Consider the following 18,830-nt stretch of genomic DNA (forward strand, 5'->3'; position numbering starts at 1 on the left):
GTATGGGAGAGTATACAGTAAAAATCACGTTGTTGTGGGTCTGAACACACATGAGAACATTGGGTCATATGGTATCTGAGGATTCAGAAAATCTTATTATAGTGATCTACTGAGGCTCTAATTGCTCCCTCTGCTGGAATAATATTGAACAAAATATTCAGCAAATTTTGAAAAGTGGCGGTCTCGGCGGGATGTAGCTGCATAAAAGATATTACGAGACTCTTAATACTATTTCAGAGTCTTTCTTTCTTTTACTCTATGGAATATTAATACCCAGTTAGCTAGCGACACCAATCACGGGCACAGGATACTTTCAGACATGTGCCCTAATATAGGGGCAGTGAGAACACGCCAGGGACCAGCAGGGACTGCCATGACATGTTTTACCGCTTCTATCTTCCAGGACTATCTACTCCGATGCCAATGAGATGCTCGTCCAGTTTGTATCTGACCTCAGTGTCACGGCTGATGGATTTGAGGCCGTCTATAGAATGAAAGATATTTCTGAAGTGTCAAAGACCACAGAGACTAAACCCACCACTAATAAGGTCATGCGCCCAGCTGGAACAAAGGCACCCCCGAAACCAAAGACCACCCCAAAACCCACATCTAAACCCACCCAGGAACCCACAGCTAAGCCCACGAAGAAACCCAACGCAAAACCCAACGCAAAACCAAAGCCCACTAAACCTGGCAGTACGGCAAAGCCAAAAGTCAAAGGATCGGCATCCCCCGGTGCTGCAGGTGACGCGGGACCCCAGGTCTGATCAGGGGTTACAGGCCGATCCCTTACAATCTCATATGTCTTATTCTCTTTTTAGGATCAGCTGTCAAGTGCCCTGAGAAGTGTCGTAAGACCGGAACATTAGGAAGCCATTTCTGTGCCAATCAATTTGGTAAGGACATCGGTATCGGAGCTGGGGGGTCCAATTTTAGTGCAATCATTTGGGGTATTTGATGGCTGACAATATTCTACACACGGGTGAGATGACCTACAATGACCTTCCTCTCGGCTTTACGTAGTGCTGACCGGGACAGTGAAGACCCTCGTTAAAGGAGACGTGGAGGGCACCCTGCTGGCTACGGTCAATATCATCCAGACCTACAAGGAGGGAGACCTGAGCATTCAGCAGGCTGAGAAGGCGAGCGCCCAGATAATAAACGAGTGCCCCAAGTGCCCCATCTTGAAGAAAGGTAAGAGACCTGGAGGTAGAGAGGACAGAGCAACGTTCTGCAGACTGTCAGTGGTGCAATAATCTGCAGGATATATCACTGTGTATCTGTCTGGGAGTAGCAATGTTCTGTTTGTGTCTGCAGGCGCCAATTACCTCTTCATGGGGAAGGTGGACGAGAACGGACACGGCAGGATTATGGGTGACAGTTTCGTCATCGCTTACAGAGCGCAGCAGCATCAAATCCTCAGCAACATCGCCAAGAAGACCTGCTAATGGCGCCACGTGGTCTAGGTGACGGTGCCACGATACCTGCTGTCCTCCAGAGCTGCCATGTGGCAGTAGCGATAGCCCGCGTCAGCCTCATCTTCCATAAAGTGGCAGTTTTCTCTACAGAATTGTGTTTTCCGTCCTCAGCTGTAATAAAGAAACCATAAACATTACCGCGCCATTCTGTCCGAGCCGTCACGACTAGTAGGTGTATCCCACCTACAGATAGTAACGGGCCAGGGGTCTGATAACAGAGGAAAATAGGGTTACAATAAAAATAGCGGGTATAGTAAATTTGGGGGATATAGCTAGAAATCCTAGACATTTTATCGTTCCTTATAGCAAATCTTGGTTGGCTTAGTTTTCATTTAGCGCCTTTTTGGCACATTTTAAGCCACGCCCCTTCCCCGCTAAGCCACACCCTTTTCTAGACGCTCTTTTTTTTTTTTTTTAAAGTGCTTAGTCCTCAACAATACACATGGGATTTTGGTTCTGACCCATCCTAGGACATACTCGAAAGCAGCAAGTAAATCAAGGGTTAATAGGACGCATGACTCTACTGTAAGACCATACCTAAACCTCTTACCTGTGTGAAATAACGACCCCAGCGTTACCTGCCAACGCACAGGAAAAAAGTTTTTTCCAGGAAGCCACCATGGATCTCGAGCACTGGCACCATCTGGAACCGGAACAACCACCAAGACGTAGAATAAGGGTATGTGCACACACACTAATTACGTCCGTAATTGACGGACGTATTTCGGCCGCAAGTACCGGACCGAACACAGTGCAGGGAGCCGGGCTCCTAGCATCATAGTTATGTACGATGCTAGGAGCCCCTGCCTCTCCGTGGAACTACTGTCCCGTACTGAAAACATGATTACAGCACGGGACAGTTGTCCTGCAGAGAGGCAGGGACTCCTAGCATCGTACATAACTATGATGCTAGGAGCCCGGCTCCCTGCACTGAGTTCGGTCCGGGACTTGCGGCCGAAATACGTCCGTCAATTACGGACGTAATTAGTGTGTGTGCACATACCCTAAGGAGACAGTGGATGTCAACTACCTAAAAGGAGTGGCTTTACCGCCCACCTGCACCTTTCTGCCACCAAAGAACTGTAGAAATAGTCTTTCGGATAGCCTCAAGTCTTTAGCGCTTTACATCTGATTGACGCAGAGACAGAAAATTCAGGAAAGCAAATTTCTCGGTTTACATCGGAATCGGACAGAACCTTAGGAAGAATAAATACAATCCGGAAGAGTCTTTAAGTAAGGCTCACAGGCAGAGAGCCACAACTCGCCGACTCTCTTAGCCGAGGCAATGGCTACCAAAACAAGAACTTGGCCGGACTTCTTCGCGGGGCGCGAATGGCTCAGATGAAAATTGGCCAGTTCCCAAATAGGACGAGATCCTACATTTGGCCTGAGACTCTCGATACCTCTGGAAAGAACCTCTGATAGGACGATTGTTAGAAGATGAAAAATCCAGAGCAGAATTAATGACCGCAAACTGGACACGGAGGGAGTTGTAGTTTTAGGTCCCGCTTAAAACCTTCTTATAGGAAGTGGAGCAAGTCGGACGTCCGAATGTCTGTAGGAAACAGATCACAGACTGCGCACCGGTTGGATAATGTTCCAATCCAGAGGGGTAGCTGGGCTTTGCTTCACCCGGGGCATGGATTCAGCTCGGTACCCTCCCCATGTAAAATGGAACTCCTTTCACTGATACCCATTTTAGGAGCTTGGTGGCCGTTCCCTGCAAAGCTGTGGCCATGAGGAAAAACTGGAAAGGGGCCACAACGCTAAAGAGCTTCATTCTGTCCCCACTCAGTAATAATGCCCGCCACACAGTAACAAGGACTCCTAGTGCCCCCCCAGTTATAATGCCCCTTGTGCCCTCACTCAGTAATAATGTCTTTTAGTGCCCCCACTTAGTAATAATGTCTCCTAATGCCCCCACTCAGTAATAATGTCTTCTTGTGCCCGACTCAGTAACAATGTCTCCTAGTGCCCCCCACTTAGTAATAATGCCCCTTGTGCCCTCACTCAGTTATAATTCCAAGTGCCCTCACTCGGTAATAATGACTTCTTGTGCCCCTACTCAGTAATAATGCCCCCTAGTGCCTCCTTCTCAGTAATAATGCCCCCTAGTGCCTCCACTCAGTAATAATGCCCAACAGTGCCTCCACTCAGTAATAATGCCCCCTAGTGCCTCCACTCAGTAATAATGCCCCCTAGTGCCTCCACTCAGTAATAATGCCCCCTAGTGCCTCCACTCAGTAATAATGCCTAGTGCCTCCTCAGTAATAATGCCCACTAGTGCCTCCTCTCAGTAATAATGCCCCCTAGTGCCTCCTCTCAGTAATAATGCCCCCTAGTGCCTCCACTCAGTAATAATGCCCCCTAGTGCCTCCACTCAGTAATAATGCCCCCTAGTGCCTCCACTCAGTAATAATGCCCCCTAGTGCCTCCACCCAGTAATAATGCCCCCTAGTGCCTCCTCTCAGTAATAATGCCCACTAGTGCCTCCTCTCAGTAATAATGCCCCCTAGTGCCCCCTCTCAGTAATAATGCCCCCTAGTGCCTCCACTCAGTAATAATGCCTAGTGCCTCCTCAGTAATAATGCCCACTAGTGCCTCCTCTCAGTAATAATGCCCCCTAGTGCCTCCTCTCCGTAATAATGTCCCCTAGTGCCTCCTCTCAGTAATAATGCCCCCTAGTACCCCCTCTCAGTAATAATGCCCCCTAGTGCCTCCTCTCAGTAATAATGCCCCCTAGTGCCTCCTCTCAGTAATAATGCCCCCTAGTACCCCCTCTCAGTAATAATGCCCCCTAGTGCCTCCTCTCAGTAATAATGCCCCCTAGTGTCTCCTCTCAGTAATGGTGTCCCCTAGTGCCTCCTCTCAGTAATAATGCCCCCTAGTGCCCCCTCTCAGTAATAATGCCCCCTAGTGCCTCCACTCAGTAATAATGCCCAAATAATGCCCCCTAGTAATAATGCCCAACAGTGCCTCCTCTCAGTAATAATGCCCCCTAGTGCCTCCACTCATTAATAATGCCCAACAGTGCCTCCTCTCAGTAATAATGCCCACTAGTGCCTCCTCTCAGTAATAATGCCCCCTAGTGCCCCCTCTCAGTAATAATGCCCCCTAGTGCCTCCACTCAGTAATAATGCCCCCTAGTGCCCCCTCTCAGTAATAATGCCCCCTAGTGCCTCCTCTCAGTAATAATGCCCCCTAGTGCCTCCTCTCAGTAATAATGCCCCCTAGTGCCTCCTCTCAGTAATAATGCCCCCTAGTACCCCCTCTCAGTAATAATGCCCCCTAGTGCCTCCTCTCAGTTATAATGCCCCCTAGTGTCTCCTCTCAGTAATGGTGTCCCCTAGTGCCTCCTCTCAGTAATAATGCCCACTAGTGCCTCCTCTCAGTAATAATGCCCCCTAGTGCCTCCTCTCAGTAATACTGCCCCCTAGTACCCCCTCTCAGTAATAATGCCCCCTAGTGCCTCCTCTCAGTAATAATGCCCCCTAGTGCCTCCTCTCAGTAATAATGCCCCCTAGTGCCCCCTCTCAGTAATAATGCCCCCTAGTGCCTCCTCTCAGTAATACTGCCCCCTAGTGCCCCCTCTCAGTAATAATGCCCCCTAGTGCCTCCACTCAGTAATAATGCCCCCTAGTGCCCCCTCTCAGTAATAATGCCCCCTAGTGCCTCCTCTCAGTTATAATGCCCCCTAGTGCCTCCTCTCAGTAATAATGCCCACTAGTGCCTCCTCTCAGTAATAATGCCCCCTAGTGCCTCCTCTCAGTAATACTGCCCCCTAGTACCCCCTCTCAGTAATAATGCCCCCTAGTGCCTCCTCTCAGTAATAATGCCCCCTAGTGCCTCCTCTCAGTAATAATGCCCCCTAGTGCCTCCTCTCTGTAATAATGCCCCCTAGTGCCTCCACTCAGTAATAATGCCCCCTAGTACCCCCTCTCAGTAATAATGCCCCCTAGTACCCCCTCTCAGTAATAATGCCCCCTAGTGCCTCCTCTCAGTTATAATGCCCCCTAGTGTCTCCTCTCAGTAATGGTGTCCCCTAGTGCCTCCTCTCAGTAATAATGCCCACTAGTGCCTCCTCTCAGTAATAATGCCCCCTAGTGCCTCCTCTCAGTAATACTGCCCCATAGTACCCCCTCTCAGTAATAATGCCCCCTAGTGCCTCCTCTCAGTAATAATGCCCCCTAGTGCCTCCTCTCAGTAATAATGCCCCCTAGTGCCTCCTCTCAGTAATAATGCCCCCTAGTGCCTCCTCTCAGTAATACTGCTCCCTAGTACCCCCTCAGTAATAATGCCCCCTAGTACCCCCTCTCAGTAATAATGCCCCCTAGTGCCTCCTCTCAGTAATAATGCCCCCTAGTGTCTCCTCTCAGTTATAATGATCCCTAGGGTCTCCTCTCAGTAATGGTGTCCCCTAGTGCCTCCTCCCAGTAATGGTGTCCCTTTAGCTTCCACTCAGTAATACTGCTCCCTAGTACCCCCTCTCAGTAATAATGCCCCCTAGTGCCTCCTCTCAGTAATAATGCCCACTTGTGCCTCCTCTCAGTAATAATGCCCCCTAGTGTCTCCTCTCAGTAATAATGCCCCCTAGTGCCTCCTCTCAGTAATAATGCCCCTAGTGCCTCCTCTCAGTAATAATGCCCCTAGTGCCTCCTCTCAGTAATAATGCCCCTAGTGCCTCCTCTCAGTAATAATGCCCCTTGTGCCTCCTCTCAGTAATAATGCCCCCTAGTGTCTCCTCTCAGTTCTAATGCCCCCTAGTACCCCCTCAGTAATAATGCCCCCTAGTGCCTCCTCTCAGTAATACTGCTCCCTAGTGCCCCCTCTCAGTAATAATGCCCCCTAGTACCCCCTCTCAGTAATAATGCCCCCTAGTGCCTCCTCTCAGTAATAATGCCCCCTAGTGTCTCCTCTCAGTTATAATGCCCCCTAGTGCCTCCACTCAGTAATGGTGTCCCCTAGTGCCTCCTCCCAGTAATGGTGTCCCTTTAGCTTCCACTCAGTAATAATGGCCCATTAAATAAAACTACGACTCATCCGCCTCGTTTCCACAGTGAATAGATCTGGAGGCCTCCTCAGCCAAAGATATGCTGGGACGTGGTCACTGCACAGGCCGATGCGATACTTTGACATCATCGCTCCGGCCTGCGTAAAAATCTTGTTTCAGTGTCTCACAGGCCTAAAATGGTCTGTAATTTATCAGAGCGAGCGGCGGGGAGCGCCAGTCATAGTATCGCGCAGTCCAAAGTAACAGTCGCCGATGTGGCAGCCGAGGTGTCGCTTCCGCGGCTCTGGATGAAGACCCCTTGGAGAATCAGATCCCCTCTAGGGAGTAGCTGCCAGTAAGTTCTATTCTAAAGATCTAACAACCAGGCCCTCCCGGGTCAGAAGGAACGATCGCTAAGATCTTGGCTTTGTCTTGTTTGATGTTCTGAAAAGGCGCAGAATCTTTGGATCTTCTTGTTGCCATCAGGTCCAGTTACGGCTCGTCCCATCTTCTCACTAACAGCTGATCATTTCTATTGGCCGGGCCTCAGACCTTTCCTACTAGGAAGGTCCGTAGAGATGTTGTCGCTGCCCTGGACAAGGACTGCTGAAATTCTGGTCAGATGACATTCTGCCCAGGTCATAATCTTCGAAAACCTCAAGAGATGCCACCTGGTGCCCCCATGTGTTGAGGTAGAATACGGTTACTAGATTGTCCGTCTGGACCTGGGCAGCTCTTAATTTGCCTGTTACATTTCCAGGACAATCTCACCGACCTTCATCACTCTGAAGTTCGATTACCTTTTGCTGCCCAGGAGATTCCACCGACCCTGGACCAGTGAGTGTTGTTATTAACCCCGGCTAGAGGAACCAGTGGCTAACACGATCTACTGGTGGAAAGCAACTGATTTCCGTAACTGAAGATGCTCCTCAACCACCACCTGATGGCAAACCTCATTTTGGGAGCCGTCAGTCCCCTAGGTAAGGGACTAGATATACACCCAGAGCTGTTGCTAGAACCAGCAAGGTCTCGATGAAGACCCTCGGGCCGATGATACTGTAACGCTCATGGCCACGGACCGTCTGGGATTACTCACCCCCGACGGCTGCAGCCATGGATCCGTGGTCCACATCTCCACCTCAGGAGACGCCAGCGCTCACTTCCGCTTCGTTCTGCTGTGTGCCATAGGGTGCGTGCGCGCTCGTGCCCGGCATTAAAGGGCCAGCACATGAAGACAATCATTAATTAGCCCATACTCACCCTGGACTATAAGAATGGCCCTGCCCCTTCCTTCATTGCCTGAGCGTTGTTGTGTTTAGCCGTGTTAGTCCTTGCAAATGGTCCCTTAGTATTTTTCAGTTCCCAGTACCTGCCACCTGTATCCCTTGCTACCTTGTTCCAGTGCCTTAGAGAGTTGGAGTCGTGTTACACCACGCCTGGTGTCTGCTGCCAAGGTCCCATCCGAGCCTCCATTACTGTCTGGACTATCACAGGTACCCGTACTCGGACTGTAGACATTGACTTGGTACACCAGCTGCTATCCCGCTACGGCCCAGTGGGTCCACATACCCACAGATCGTTGCAGATAGTCCGAAGGGTAGGGCAGCAAACTGAAGAGGCTCTATCATGGCATTATGGGCAGAAGCGTCTCTTGGGAGCTTTCTATGATCTGGACAAATATCGGTATACGCAGGTATTGTTGAGGCCCCTCAGAATTATAATTAACCTCCATTTGTGGTCAGGCTTGGGCATAAAATTGGTGGAACGGGTTCAAAGGCCGGCGATTCGAGAAATTCTTGAAGAAGAAAAGGCCGACCTGCCGGGTTTATCTCCGATCCCGACTGTTAGAGAAGGGGGTCAGCTCGAGAGCCCGCTCCATACTCCCCCCCCCCCCTCCACGCTAGGTTGAAAAATTCAGTCTATTTGCAGGCAGGGGTTAACACCGACTCAAGGACAGGCGAGAAGAGAAGACCTTAGATCTCTTCTTCATCATCCATCCCTACTGCAGACGGTCCTCTCACCATAGTACGGGGTCCGGAGAAGCAGAAGCCTCCGTAAAATTTCTCAATTGGTTGGCCCTTGGACCATGAGAAAAAAAGTTTTGCCTCCGTTGCTATGGGAGACCCCTCCATAGTAACGGAACAAGAACAATCGTCGTCCGGAGCGACCACGGTGCCGATTCTGTGTCTGGATTTCTCTTTGAGGATCTCCTCACGGACCCCTCTTGCTGGTGACTAGACATCTACCGATAGGAGAAGCGTAACGAGCGCGCGCACAATTCATAAACCGTGGATGGGAGGCCGACCAGAGGCAGATTTAACCCCTTCCTGACAGTTTGCGTAACTGGACAGCCGACGCTTCACTGTGACGGCCGGGAACGGAGCTACGGTAACTCCGATCCCGGACGTTTAACCATTTCGATGCCGCGGTCAAAGGCGACCACGGCATCTAAGCCATTAGAAAGAGGGGGCGGCCTTCGTCATAGCATCCGCCGCCACTCACGGCATTGTCGCGGGGTGCCAATGGTTGTCAAATGTATTTTTGTGATTTACCTTTGTGTCTCCACTACAACATCCATTTTGTGTGCGATATGTCCACCCCAGTGAAAAGACTTTGGTCTTTGAGAAAATGGCCGATACCGCAAAAATAAGAACGACAACAAGATGTTGTGAGAGAAAACTCGTGGCAGAGGGCGGTCTTCCTTGTTGCCAAGGAATGCGTGCAGCTCAAGGTAATTGGTGACTTTTCCTCTAATCAGAGCTCTGAGACCGGGACACCGCCCATTTTCCTGTCGATACGTTTCCTAGCAACCGAGTGACAGATGTAAGTTCTGACCAATGAGAAAGATGGACCGGAGACACCAGGAAGCAGCCGGGGAGATGGCGGAAGCTGCAGGTAAAGCTCCTGTCCCGTTACCCGGGGAATCCCCGCTGCGCTGTCTGTCCGGTATACAGCTGATATTACGGGCTACGTGACGTCATTGTGGTGATGCAGGGGCGCTAGGGTGACGTCAGCAGCCGCTCCTCCTATAATAGAATGTAACATTGATACAATGTATCAGATAACTATAAACATCCGGGTACAATGTGTCCAGTTCTTTATAATCTCCTGGAGAATTTATAACGTGACGTAATAATTCCACTTTATACCGGTTTCGCTCTGTAACGTTTGCGCTGACTTCTGACTCGAGCGATTGGGGGTGTCATGGCGGTCTCCCATCCCCTCCCCCACGTCACTGTTATTTTCCCTCGTCTCTCCACAGGCTCCCGGGAATAATCTCATCCTCCGGGATGTGATGTCATCGCGGCGTTGCCATGCAGAGGGGGGCGCCAGGAAGAGGAGAAGAACCGGAGCGGAGGACGGCGGCTGAACCCCCCTCGCTTCCCGCCGTCCCCGTATTCGTCTTTCCTCCGGCTCTGGACTTCTACGCCGATGAGCAGGCGAGCCACAAGCAGGTGCTGACCCTGTACAACCCCTTCCCCCGAGTGCTGCGATACAAAGGTAGGGGGCGGCGGCTACGTGTATACAGCTATATACCGTATAGAGGGAGCCGCAGAGCGTCCGCCGTACCATAACCGTCTCTTCTTGTCCGCAGTTCTCTCCACGGCTCCGCTGCGTTACACCGTAGTCGATGCCGAGGGGCTCGTGAAGCCAAATTCCTGCATTGACATGTGAGTCCGCTGGTACCGCCGGCGCCGCCGCCCATAGGACGCCATTAATCATGCCCGCAAGGTTTCATTAAATAATAATTGGCGCGGCGCCACATTAACCGCTCCCTCCGTCTTTCTGTAGAGTCACGCGGCATCGGGATATCCGCGCCCGGCACTTTGGCGCTACGGACCGGTTCCGTGTAGAGGTTTGGGAAGAGGGCGCCGGACGAGGCGTCATCGGGAGGAAGGATATTCCCGCTACACTACATCCTACCAAACCAGAATCCAGAGAGCAAGGAGCGCGGGACACCGCACCATGGCAGCCGCCCTCCCACCTATTCTCCATGAGGCAAGGTAAGGAGCAGCCACGGGAGGGCCGGCGCCGCTTCTCTTTACCCGTCCGACGCCCTGTGTCTCTTGTGTCCAGGCGTCCCGCGAGCGCTGTCCCCCGGCCTCTTCAGTCTCTACGTCCTGGTGGGGCTGATCGCGCTGCTGGTACTCATGCTCCCGCTACACGGAGACCCCCGGAGCCTCCTCAATGAAAACCTCCACGTCTCCATCGTCCAGAAACTGGTGGCTGCCTATGTGTTAGGTATGTAAGTACCCTGCTCTACCATCACGTCATACTCCAGTCACACCCAGAGCTGCAGACACTGTTCTGCTGTTACATCACGTCAGACTCTAGTCACATCATGTCTTATACTCCAGTAACATCCACAGCTGCAGCCACGATTCTGCTGTCACATCCAGGGATGCAGTTACAATAATCCTGTCGAATACTCCAGTCACATCCAGAGCTGCAGCCACAATTCTGCTGTCACATCCAAAGCTGCAGTTGCAATGCTGCTGTTACATCGTGGCTGTAACTCCAGTCACATTCAGAGCTGCTGTTACATCTTGCCTTATTCTGCTGTTAGTCTGTCTTTCTCCAGCAGTCACATCCAGAGCTGCAGGGACAATTCCATTATTATTGTGCTGGCGTTCATATCTATATTAGTTGTACGGAACGGTCTTAATACAATCGTTTCCACTCATTGTTTTCCTTCTACTGAACGGCGCCTACACCACATGTCCTACAATGCAGTACAACAGCACATCCTCTTATACACAAACCAGCAGGGGGCAGCAGTGAGATGTGAGGCCGAACAGAACTGAAAATGTCTAAAACCAAAATGTTCCACGTAACTGGGTGTTTTTTGACATGCAGAATTCCTTCAGGAATCGATGGCCCGTTTTTTTTTTAGCTCCGTTTTCACGTCAATCAGCGCCAAAAAACCCTGTCTGAACGGACCCTTAGAGCAGGGAAGCAGCAGAATTGTGCATGCAGCTCTGGATGTGACTGGAGCACAGGGGATGCTGCTCTTGTCCATGTAGATCTATGTTTACAGGAGCAGGTGATCTGTGCCCCACAATCACGTGTGTGTGTGTGTGTGTGTGTGTGTGTGTGTGTGTGTGTGTGTGTCAATGTTTGTGTTGTATGTAAATGAGGGTGCTGTCAGCCAATCAGAAGTGACAGCTGTACCACACTGGGAGGAGTTAAGGGTCCCACATTTACTCTGGGGGGAGGTAAGTGACACCCCCCCCCCCCTTGCCCTCTTCCTTAATCTCCTTTCCCCCCTCAGGCCTCCTCACCATGGTTTTCCTCCAGGCCTGATGGACGTCACTCCGAGCAGCAACCTGGACGATCATCCCGGGGATCGGGGTCTCCTCGCTGCCCTACTCCTACATGTTGGGGGAGGGGTATATAAGAACAGTGCCTCCCTGCCCCCTCCCTCATACTGAGACACACATCACAACTTTTACCGGACGGAGTGTAAGCTCTGTGGGCAATAGGGTGAAGATGGAAGCCGCTAGGTGATTAAGACGTTATATCTTATTACGAACATCATCAGGTCCAGAACAGCAGCACCAGGAGGCTCTGCCTGTGTATATCCAGCCTTATCCTAGCAGGTGGGATTCTGGGACCTTCCCATCAGTCATTTAGAGATATATATGTATATATTATATGACTATATATAGACTGCGCGGTCTATATATAGTGTGAGGGATGTATTCTATACTCTGCCCCTCCACTAGGATATCTCGTGGTACGTGTTAGGCGGAGCCGCTATATTTCTGTCATATTTTAGAACACTTTTTTTTTCGTGTAAATATTCAGTATCTGATCATTTTATATGTGTATGTAACGTGTCCTTAAATAATAAATGCAACGTTCCCGCCCCTCGCGGTGCCCAGGAAACGCTCGGCTGCATATTTTTGTCTGTGCAAGTGGCGATGATATTCAGTTCCACAACAGGCTGTAAAGTGAGGCGACTATACTGCCATCTAGTGGTCAGCATGAAAAGTAAGATTTCATAATTTACCGACGCACCGACTGAGACTCCAAGTTACAGAGCCAGGACTGTCAGATTTGTCATAGGAGCTCAGGGGCCATGTCCTAGTCGACCTGTACTAGCGGGGGTCTTCACTACCTTCCCCCCCCCCCCCAGATGTGTGGTGTGGTGGTAACTAGCATGAAAACTGTAAATCTGAGAGGTTCTGAGCTCAGTGGGTGTTATCATAGACCCGAGTCACCATCCACATATGACCAGTGCCCGGCCGGCACGTGTGGACATTGATGTGGAGGAGCGGTTTGGCTTCTATATTTGCTGCTCCCTTGTGACACCCTGTCCGCCATGTTTGTCTCCATTATGAGTAGTCATGTGACCAGGAGATATGAAACCCTCCTTGATTGGCATCATCCGGTGGATTCTATTGCCGCCGCTTATCTCTAGTCCCTGCAGATGATCCAGGAGCGGGTGCAGGTAACACAGAGCCTAATCCAAAATAATCAGGACCACAATATTTTACATTTATAAATAGAATCATGGGAAAACGTATCTTCTCCTGTGAGAATAGCTCATGGCAACACTTCCTGCCATTACTGTGGCAGGAAGTGTTATCATAGCCACCATTCAGATCTCTTATAAATGGTTTCTATGACGTCCTGTGATAACACGGAGCTGTCAGAGCACATGGTCAGGAAGTGTTATCATGGGGACGCGGAACTGGAATTTCAAAAACGCAAGAATTTTCAAGGGCTGAGTAATCTTAAGACAAGACAACACACAGGGCGGTACAGCGATGGGCAGTTTATTTTCTGCACTTCTTGTTCTCAATATAAACTACAGGTAACCGCAGTGATCGCCATCCTTCTGTAATGATCGCCATGTAGTGATCGCCATCCTTCTGCAGTGATCGCCATGTAGTGGTCGCCATCCTTCTGCAGTGATTGCCATGTAGTGATCGCCATCCTTCTGTAGTGATCGCCAAGTAGTGATCGCCATCCTTCTGTAGTGATCGCCCGGCAGCTTCATTTACACACGTCTCACCCCCAACAACACACAAGATAAATAGGCCTCTAGCTGGTGGCAGCCGTCAGTGCAAGTCTACGTGCGGCTTTAGTGTCATCATTAATACTAAAAGAGGAGGAAGCAAAGGAAGAAGGGAATATACCAGGAAGAAGGGAGGGGGGGGGGGGGCTGGTCAGACCTTCATCACTAGTGACAGTGGACGAGTTATACAGTGATCATCAGCTCCGAGGTGCACATTCCGTCTCCCACTATCAGTGCCGTGACGGGGACGAGACGATGGGGGAGGAGCCGGATATACAAATATATATATATATACACACCCCCGCTACTATATACATACACCGGCTGTACACAGGGTCATGTGATTGTATGGAGGTGGGGGGCGTCCCGCAGGGTTCTCCCCCACATAGCAGCGATCTCAAGACACAAAATCAGACAAAAAATAAAATATCAAACACATCAAGAAGTCTCAGGATCCGTTGGAGCGGCGGCAGTACCGGTCCGCGGCAGGTTTCACTTTCCTTTTCCCACCGTTTCTGCGCCCCGCCTCCCGCTTTCTATGACATGCTCAGTCTCTTTCTTTCTTCATACTGGGGTCTCCCGGTCGCACAGGTCTGGGGCAGAGTTCTGACGACGCATCCGCGGTGGGGCAGTGTAGGGGTGGTACTTGTAGGGCCGCTCCTGTGAGGGGGAGGGGTGATGTTTTGTCGCTTGGGATCCGCCGTCACTGTCTCTACCTTGCGATCTCCTCCGAGGCTGTTGAGGGTCTTCACCATTCTGGCGACTGCGGCGATTATTGGGGCGCCGGCCTCGGTTGGAGCCTCCGTCAAGAGAGTTCCTCCTCTGCCTGTGAAGGTTCTCTTCTTCCTCCCCCGCCTGCTGCTGCTGCCAACCGTCCCGCCGTTCCCCGTCATCCTCCCCGCCGCTCCTTCTGTCCTCTGACCAGGGATTGGACACTTCTTCTACCACGTAGGTGGCCCCCGGAGCCCAGGAGAACCGGTGCTGCGGATTACTCTTAAAGGGGAAGCGCAGCTTGCAGTCCAGTGGCGGGATGAACTTGCCGGTGCCGGGGACCCGCCGGATGCAGCGGTTTATCTGCTGCAGGTTCTGGATCCGGGTTTGTTCCTGTTTTAACCAACGCATCCTCCCCCGGCGAAACGTGGCGTCTCCCTCCATCATCTGCCCCACCCACTGACCCTTTGGAGAATGATCCGGAGAACCTTCCACCCGGCTGCCGTTCTCCGCGTCATCATCATTCGAGCACCAAGCGAAAGACTGTTCATCAGAATAATCGTCCGTCACGTCGTCCTGAGGACGGAACCAAAGGAAGGTCAGAAGAGGCGCATCAGTGTACAGATCATAGAATAATCACACATGTCTAATGCTTTACTCACAGCCAGAGCTGCATTCACAATCCTGAGGTTGTGTCTAATGCTCCACTCACAGCCAGAGCTACAATCACACATGTCTAATGCTCCGGTCACAGCCAGAGCTGCATTCACAATCCTGCAGATATATCATGTCTAATGCTCTGGTCACAGCCAGAGCTGCATTCACAATCCTGAGGTTATATGTCTAATGCTCCAGTCACAGCCAGAGCTACAATCACAAACCTGCAGTTATATCATGTCTAATGCTCCAGTCACAGGCAGAGCTGCATTCACAATCCAGGAGATTAGAGCATATCTAATGCTCCAGTCACAGCCAGAGCTACATTCACAATCCTGAGGTTATATGTCTAATGCTCCGGTCACAGCCAGAGCTACAATCACAATCCTGCAGTTATATCCTGTCTAATGCTCCGGTCACAGGCAGAGCTGCATTCACAATCCAGGAGGTTAGAGCATATCTAATGCTCCAGTCACAGCCAGAGCTACATTCACAATCCTGAGGTTATATCATGTCTAATGCTCCAGTCACAGCCAAAGCTGCATGTAGAATCTTGCCGTTATATCACACCGAATGCCAGTCACAGCTGCATTCACAATCCTGCAGTTTTATAATGCTCCAGTCACAGCCAGAGCTACAATCACAATCCAGCAATGATATGTCTAATGCTCCAGTCACAGCCAGAGCTGCATTCACAATCATACCAGGAAGGCAGCAGAATTATGCATGCAGCTCTGGAGAACATCCAAGGGTGTTTATCGATAATCATAGGATCATGGGTGATGCCGCTGACAAGATTGGACTGGGTGACTGCCGTGTGAATGACCTGAAGCCTCCAGATCCAGGGGTGCTGCCCGGTCCCTTAGAGGGGTGCTCCACTAATGGGGGTGTAATATTCAGGGGAGGGGCGTCATTTTCGCAGACCCATAGCTGAACAGTCCAGATACAAGCCCGTGTGCCGGGCATCACCCACCTGTGTGACGGGCATCACCCGCTCCATCTTCACCATCCTGTCCCGTAACGCCCGGATCTCCTCGTCCTTCATGTTATTCTGCAGCTTCACCTCCTGCAGGATGTCCGTCAGTTTATCTATGTGCGCCTTCAAGTCCTGGACTCCACCTTTGCCATCGTCGTCCTCGCCCACCCCTACGGTGTCCCACACGTCGCGTGCCACGGCCTGCCACCAGTCCTTCTCGTTGGCGTCCCTCTTGCCGTAGGTGCGGCTCAGCTCCTTCATCTTGATGACCGCCATGGCCTCGATCTCCTGTTTGCTGTGCTTGAAGTCGTTCAGCGCCACCTCGTAGCAGATTTCCTTCACCGCCTGCATCTTCAGATCCGCCAGCGTCAGCCCTCGCGGGTCCTTACCCAGCCGGCGCCGCTGGGGAATCTGGTACACTTTGATAGGTTCCCGCCTTTTGCCGCTGCTCGGGAGGCCGCAGCGGCGCACGATGCTCTGCACGCGGCCCGGCGGGACCTTCTCTCGTAGAGAAGAGATGAGGCGCCAACTCTCCTCGCAGGAGCGCTTGTCAGAGTCATCGCCGCTGTCCGAGTCTCCATACTGCAGGGAGAGAGACAGGAAGGGGTTAAAAGTGGTGGAGCACCTGTGAGGTGTAATATGACGGCCGCCGCAGGTAGGACAGTGCGTCACGTTATAACCAATACGTCCGGACGCCATGTGGAACTCACCAGCCGCTGCTGCTCCAGAGTCAGGTCCGCGTCTTCCTTCTCCCTCTTATACTGGAACTCCAGATCCTGCAGCCTGAAGAGGAGGAAACCGTCACCATGGAATACAGCGCCCCCTGATGACCCCCTGCAGAACGGCATCCCCCCCCCCCCCCCCCCCTGGAAGACAGCGCCGCCTGCTGACCACACTGACCCCTGGAAGACAGCGCCGCCTGCTGACCACACTGACCCCTGGAAGACAGCGCCGCCTGCTGACCACACTGACCCCTGGAAGACAGCGCCGCCTGCTGACCACACTGACCCCTGGAAGACAGCGCCGCCTGCTGACCACACTGACTCCTGGGATAGAGCGCCCCCTGCAGAACCCTATGGAAGACAGCACCACCTGCTGACCACACTGACTCCTGCGACAGAGCGCCCCCTGCCCACACCTGCGACAGAGCGCCCCCTGCCCACACCTGCGACAGAGCGCCCCCTGCCCACACCTGCGACAGAGCGCCCCCTGCCCACACCTGCGATAGAGCGCCCCCTGCCCACACCTGCGATAGAGCGCCCCCTGCCCACACCTGCGATATAGCGCCCCCTGCCCACACCTGCGATATAGCGCCCCCTGCCCACACCTGCGATAGAGCGCCCCCTGCCCACCACATTGACCCCCTGGCATAGAGAGCCCCCTGCTGCCCCCTCACCGTTTCTCCATCTCCAGCTTGATATCGATGCCCTGCTTCTCCAGTAATTCTCGTTGGGCAAAGTTCCAGTCGACGGGTTCGGGCTGATTCTCCAGCGCCGCGCTGCTCCGCTCCCTCTCCAGCCGCGCCTGCTCCGGGTGATTGAACCGGAAGACGTGATTCTTTCCCATAACTATCCGGTTACCTGCGGAGAACAAGCGCCAGTTATACAGCCGGCACCGGGAGGACTCACTGTGGGGGACAGGTGACATGCGTGTTACCCCACAACAGGAGGGCCGGGTCATGCACAGGTTACCCCACAACAGGAGGGACAGGTCATACACGTGTTACCTCACAACAGGAGGGACAGGTCCTGGTAAGATCCCCCTGGTTACTCTCTTGGGGTCACTGACCTGACTTCAGCACCAGGGGCCCCGTCACTTGCTTCCCGTTCACATAAGTATCTGCTCCTTCACACGACTCTAACGTGACGACCACTGCAGAGAAATCACAGGGTGAACAACCAAACACTGACCACACGGGGGCGCACCGCAACTCAACACACACTCGTCTCCACTATCCCACAGCTCGGCTCACCTTCTCCGTTATCATGCGTGTTACAGTGGAAGAGACCGTGCTGCTCCTTAATAAACTGACCGCTCAGCCGGATGTCGACATCCACCTGACCGACCCTACGAGGAAGAGACGGGGAGCAGATGAGCGAGACGGCACCAGACAGACGAGCATGTAGCTGAGCTGTAGTACCAGGCACAGCCGCATACATTGTGGGGGCTGCAGCAGACTGGTGGGGGTCCAGGGGCAGCTCAGGAGAGAGAATAGATAAGAGAATATAGTGGGGGGTGGGGACCCCGGTGACATTACCGTGTGACGCCCTCCTTTATATGGTACAGGAGACATTCGGACATGAGGGGATCTTCATTCAGATTGACCAGGTGAGGGATCTGTGCCGGATATAAGAGACCGTTCACATTACACCTATAGAACAGGACTCTATACTGCACTTTAGATCAGGCTGCTTTTACCTTTTTTGGGGAGAAGACCCCCACGGTGCCCCCGTCTTCTCTCAGAGCGACGCCTATTTCCGCCAGGAGGGATTCCCTAATAAGAGAGCGGGATGATGAGATCTGTTGGGCACCACATGGCGCCAGCTGCCCGCCTCCGCTCACCTCTCCATACGGATCGCCTCCGTCCGGCGCAGCTTCTCCTCCCAGGTCTCGTTCAGCTCCGCGATGATTTTCTCAGTCTCCTGCAGCCGTTCCATCGCCTCTTCTGTACAGATCGAAACGTCGTCTACGGCCTCGTCAAAGGGCTCCGGCTGACCGTTCATGGCAGGGGGTGACAGGGGAGGGGGCGGAGGGCAGCCTGGCTCGCTAGGTAATAGCGGAAGCGGAGCGGAGAATTGTAGAGGGGCACAGGGTACAGTTACTCCATCCTCCAGGGTAAGATCTATAGCATTAAACGAAAAAAAGGGGAGACGTCCTATTAGTGCACCAGAGGGGGTCCAGCGATGGATGTTATATGAGCATGCGGGGGTCCTTCCTCCACCGTGAACCCCTGGGGTCCTCCTGTATGCACCCCACTAATCATTCAACACACCC

The 18,830-nt window shown here is 52.3% G+C and overlaps 3 protein-coding genes across 10 annotated transcripts in view; 2 read left to right on the top strand and 1 right to left on the bottom strand.

Moving 5' to 3' along the window:
- PCOLCE (procollagen C-endopeptidase enhancer) overlaps window positions 1–1,615 on the top strand; it is a 30,285-nt gene extending 28,670 nt beyond the window's left edge. Inside the window, exons 6-9 of one of the 2 annotated variants that reach the window (XM_075847328.1) lie at window positions 404–744; window positions 822–896; window positions 1,024–1,194; window positions 1,318–1,615. In XM_075847328.1, the coding sequence (XP_075703443.1) occupies window positions 404–744; window positions 822–896; window positions 1,024–1,194; window positions 1,318–1,448 (718 nt within the window). In that variant the 3' untranslated portion in view covers window positions 1,449–1,615. The remainder of the gene's footprint in view (window positions 1–403; window positions 745–821; window positions 897–1,023; window positions 1,195–1,317) is intronic. The other variant, XM_075847329.1, reaches the window with a different exon arrangement.
- A 7,662-nt stretch (window positions 1,616–9,277) lies between these two features.
- Window positions 9,278–12,357, top strand: MOSPD3 (motile sperm domain containing 3). Of its 3 annotated transcripts, none has more exons than XM_075847355.1 (6): window positions 9,278–9,363; window positions 9,731–9,969; window positions 10,064–10,139; window positions 10,261–10,472; window positions 10,546–10,714; window positions 11,741–12,357. In XM_075847355.1, exons 2-6 carry the CDS (start codon window positions 9,783–9,785, stop codon window positions 11,898–11,900), a joined length of 804 nt encoding a protein of 267 aa, XP_075703470.1. In that variant the 5' UTR covers window positions 9,278–9,363; window positions 9,731–9,782; the 3' UTR covers window positions 11,901–12,357. The 3 variants fall into 3 exon arrangements, with proteins under 3 accessions (XP_075703470.1, XP_075703472.1, XP_075703471.1); XM_075847357.1 differs by having other exon boundaries at window positions 10,546–10,710; window positions 11,741–11,868; XM_075847356.1 differs by lacking the exon at window positions 9,278–9,363 and adding an exon at window positions 9,373–9,414.
- An 875-nt stretch (window positions 12,358–13,232) lies between these two features.
- The window catches only part of KIF1C (kinesin family member 1C), an 87,966-nt gene continuing 82,368 nt past the window's right edge, over window positions 13,233–18,830 (bottom strand). For all 5 annotated transcript variants that reach the window (XM_075847348.1, XM_075847345.1, XM_075847346.1 and 2 more), the window contains 9 exons: window positions 18,399–18,678; window positions 18,255–18,330; window positions 18,094–18,173; window positions 17,809–17,903; window positions 17,625–17,708; window positions 17,233–17,416; window positions 16,547–16,619; window positions 15,834–16,418; window positions 13,233–14,779 (listed from right to left, as the gene is read on the bottom strand). In XM_075847348.1, the coding sequence (XP_075703463.1) occupies window positions 14,057–14,779; window positions 15,834–16,418; window positions 16,547–16,619; window positions 17,233–17,416; window positions 17,625–17,708; window positions 17,809–17,903; window positions 18,094–18,173; window positions 18,255–18,330; window positions 18,399–18,678 (2,180 nt within the window). In that variant the 3' untranslated portion in view covers window positions 13,233–14,056. The remainder of the gene's footprint in view (window positions 14,780–15,833; window positions 16,419–16,546; window positions 16,620–17,232; window positions 17,417–17,624; window positions 17,709–17,808; window positions 17,904–18,093; window positions 18,174–18,254; window positions 18,331–18,398; window positions 18,679–18,830) is intronic.

The sequence above is a fragment of the Rhinoderma darwinii genome (assembly GCF_050947455.1).
Source record: "Rhinoderma darwinii isolate aRhiDar2 chromosome 3 unlocalized genomic scaffold, aRhiDar2.hap1 SUPER_3_unloc_2, whole genome shotgun sequence".
Classification (NCBI taxonomy): domain Eukaryota; kingdom Metazoa; phylum Chordata; class Amphibia; order Anura; family Rhinodermatidae; genus Rhinoderma; species Rhinoderma darwinii.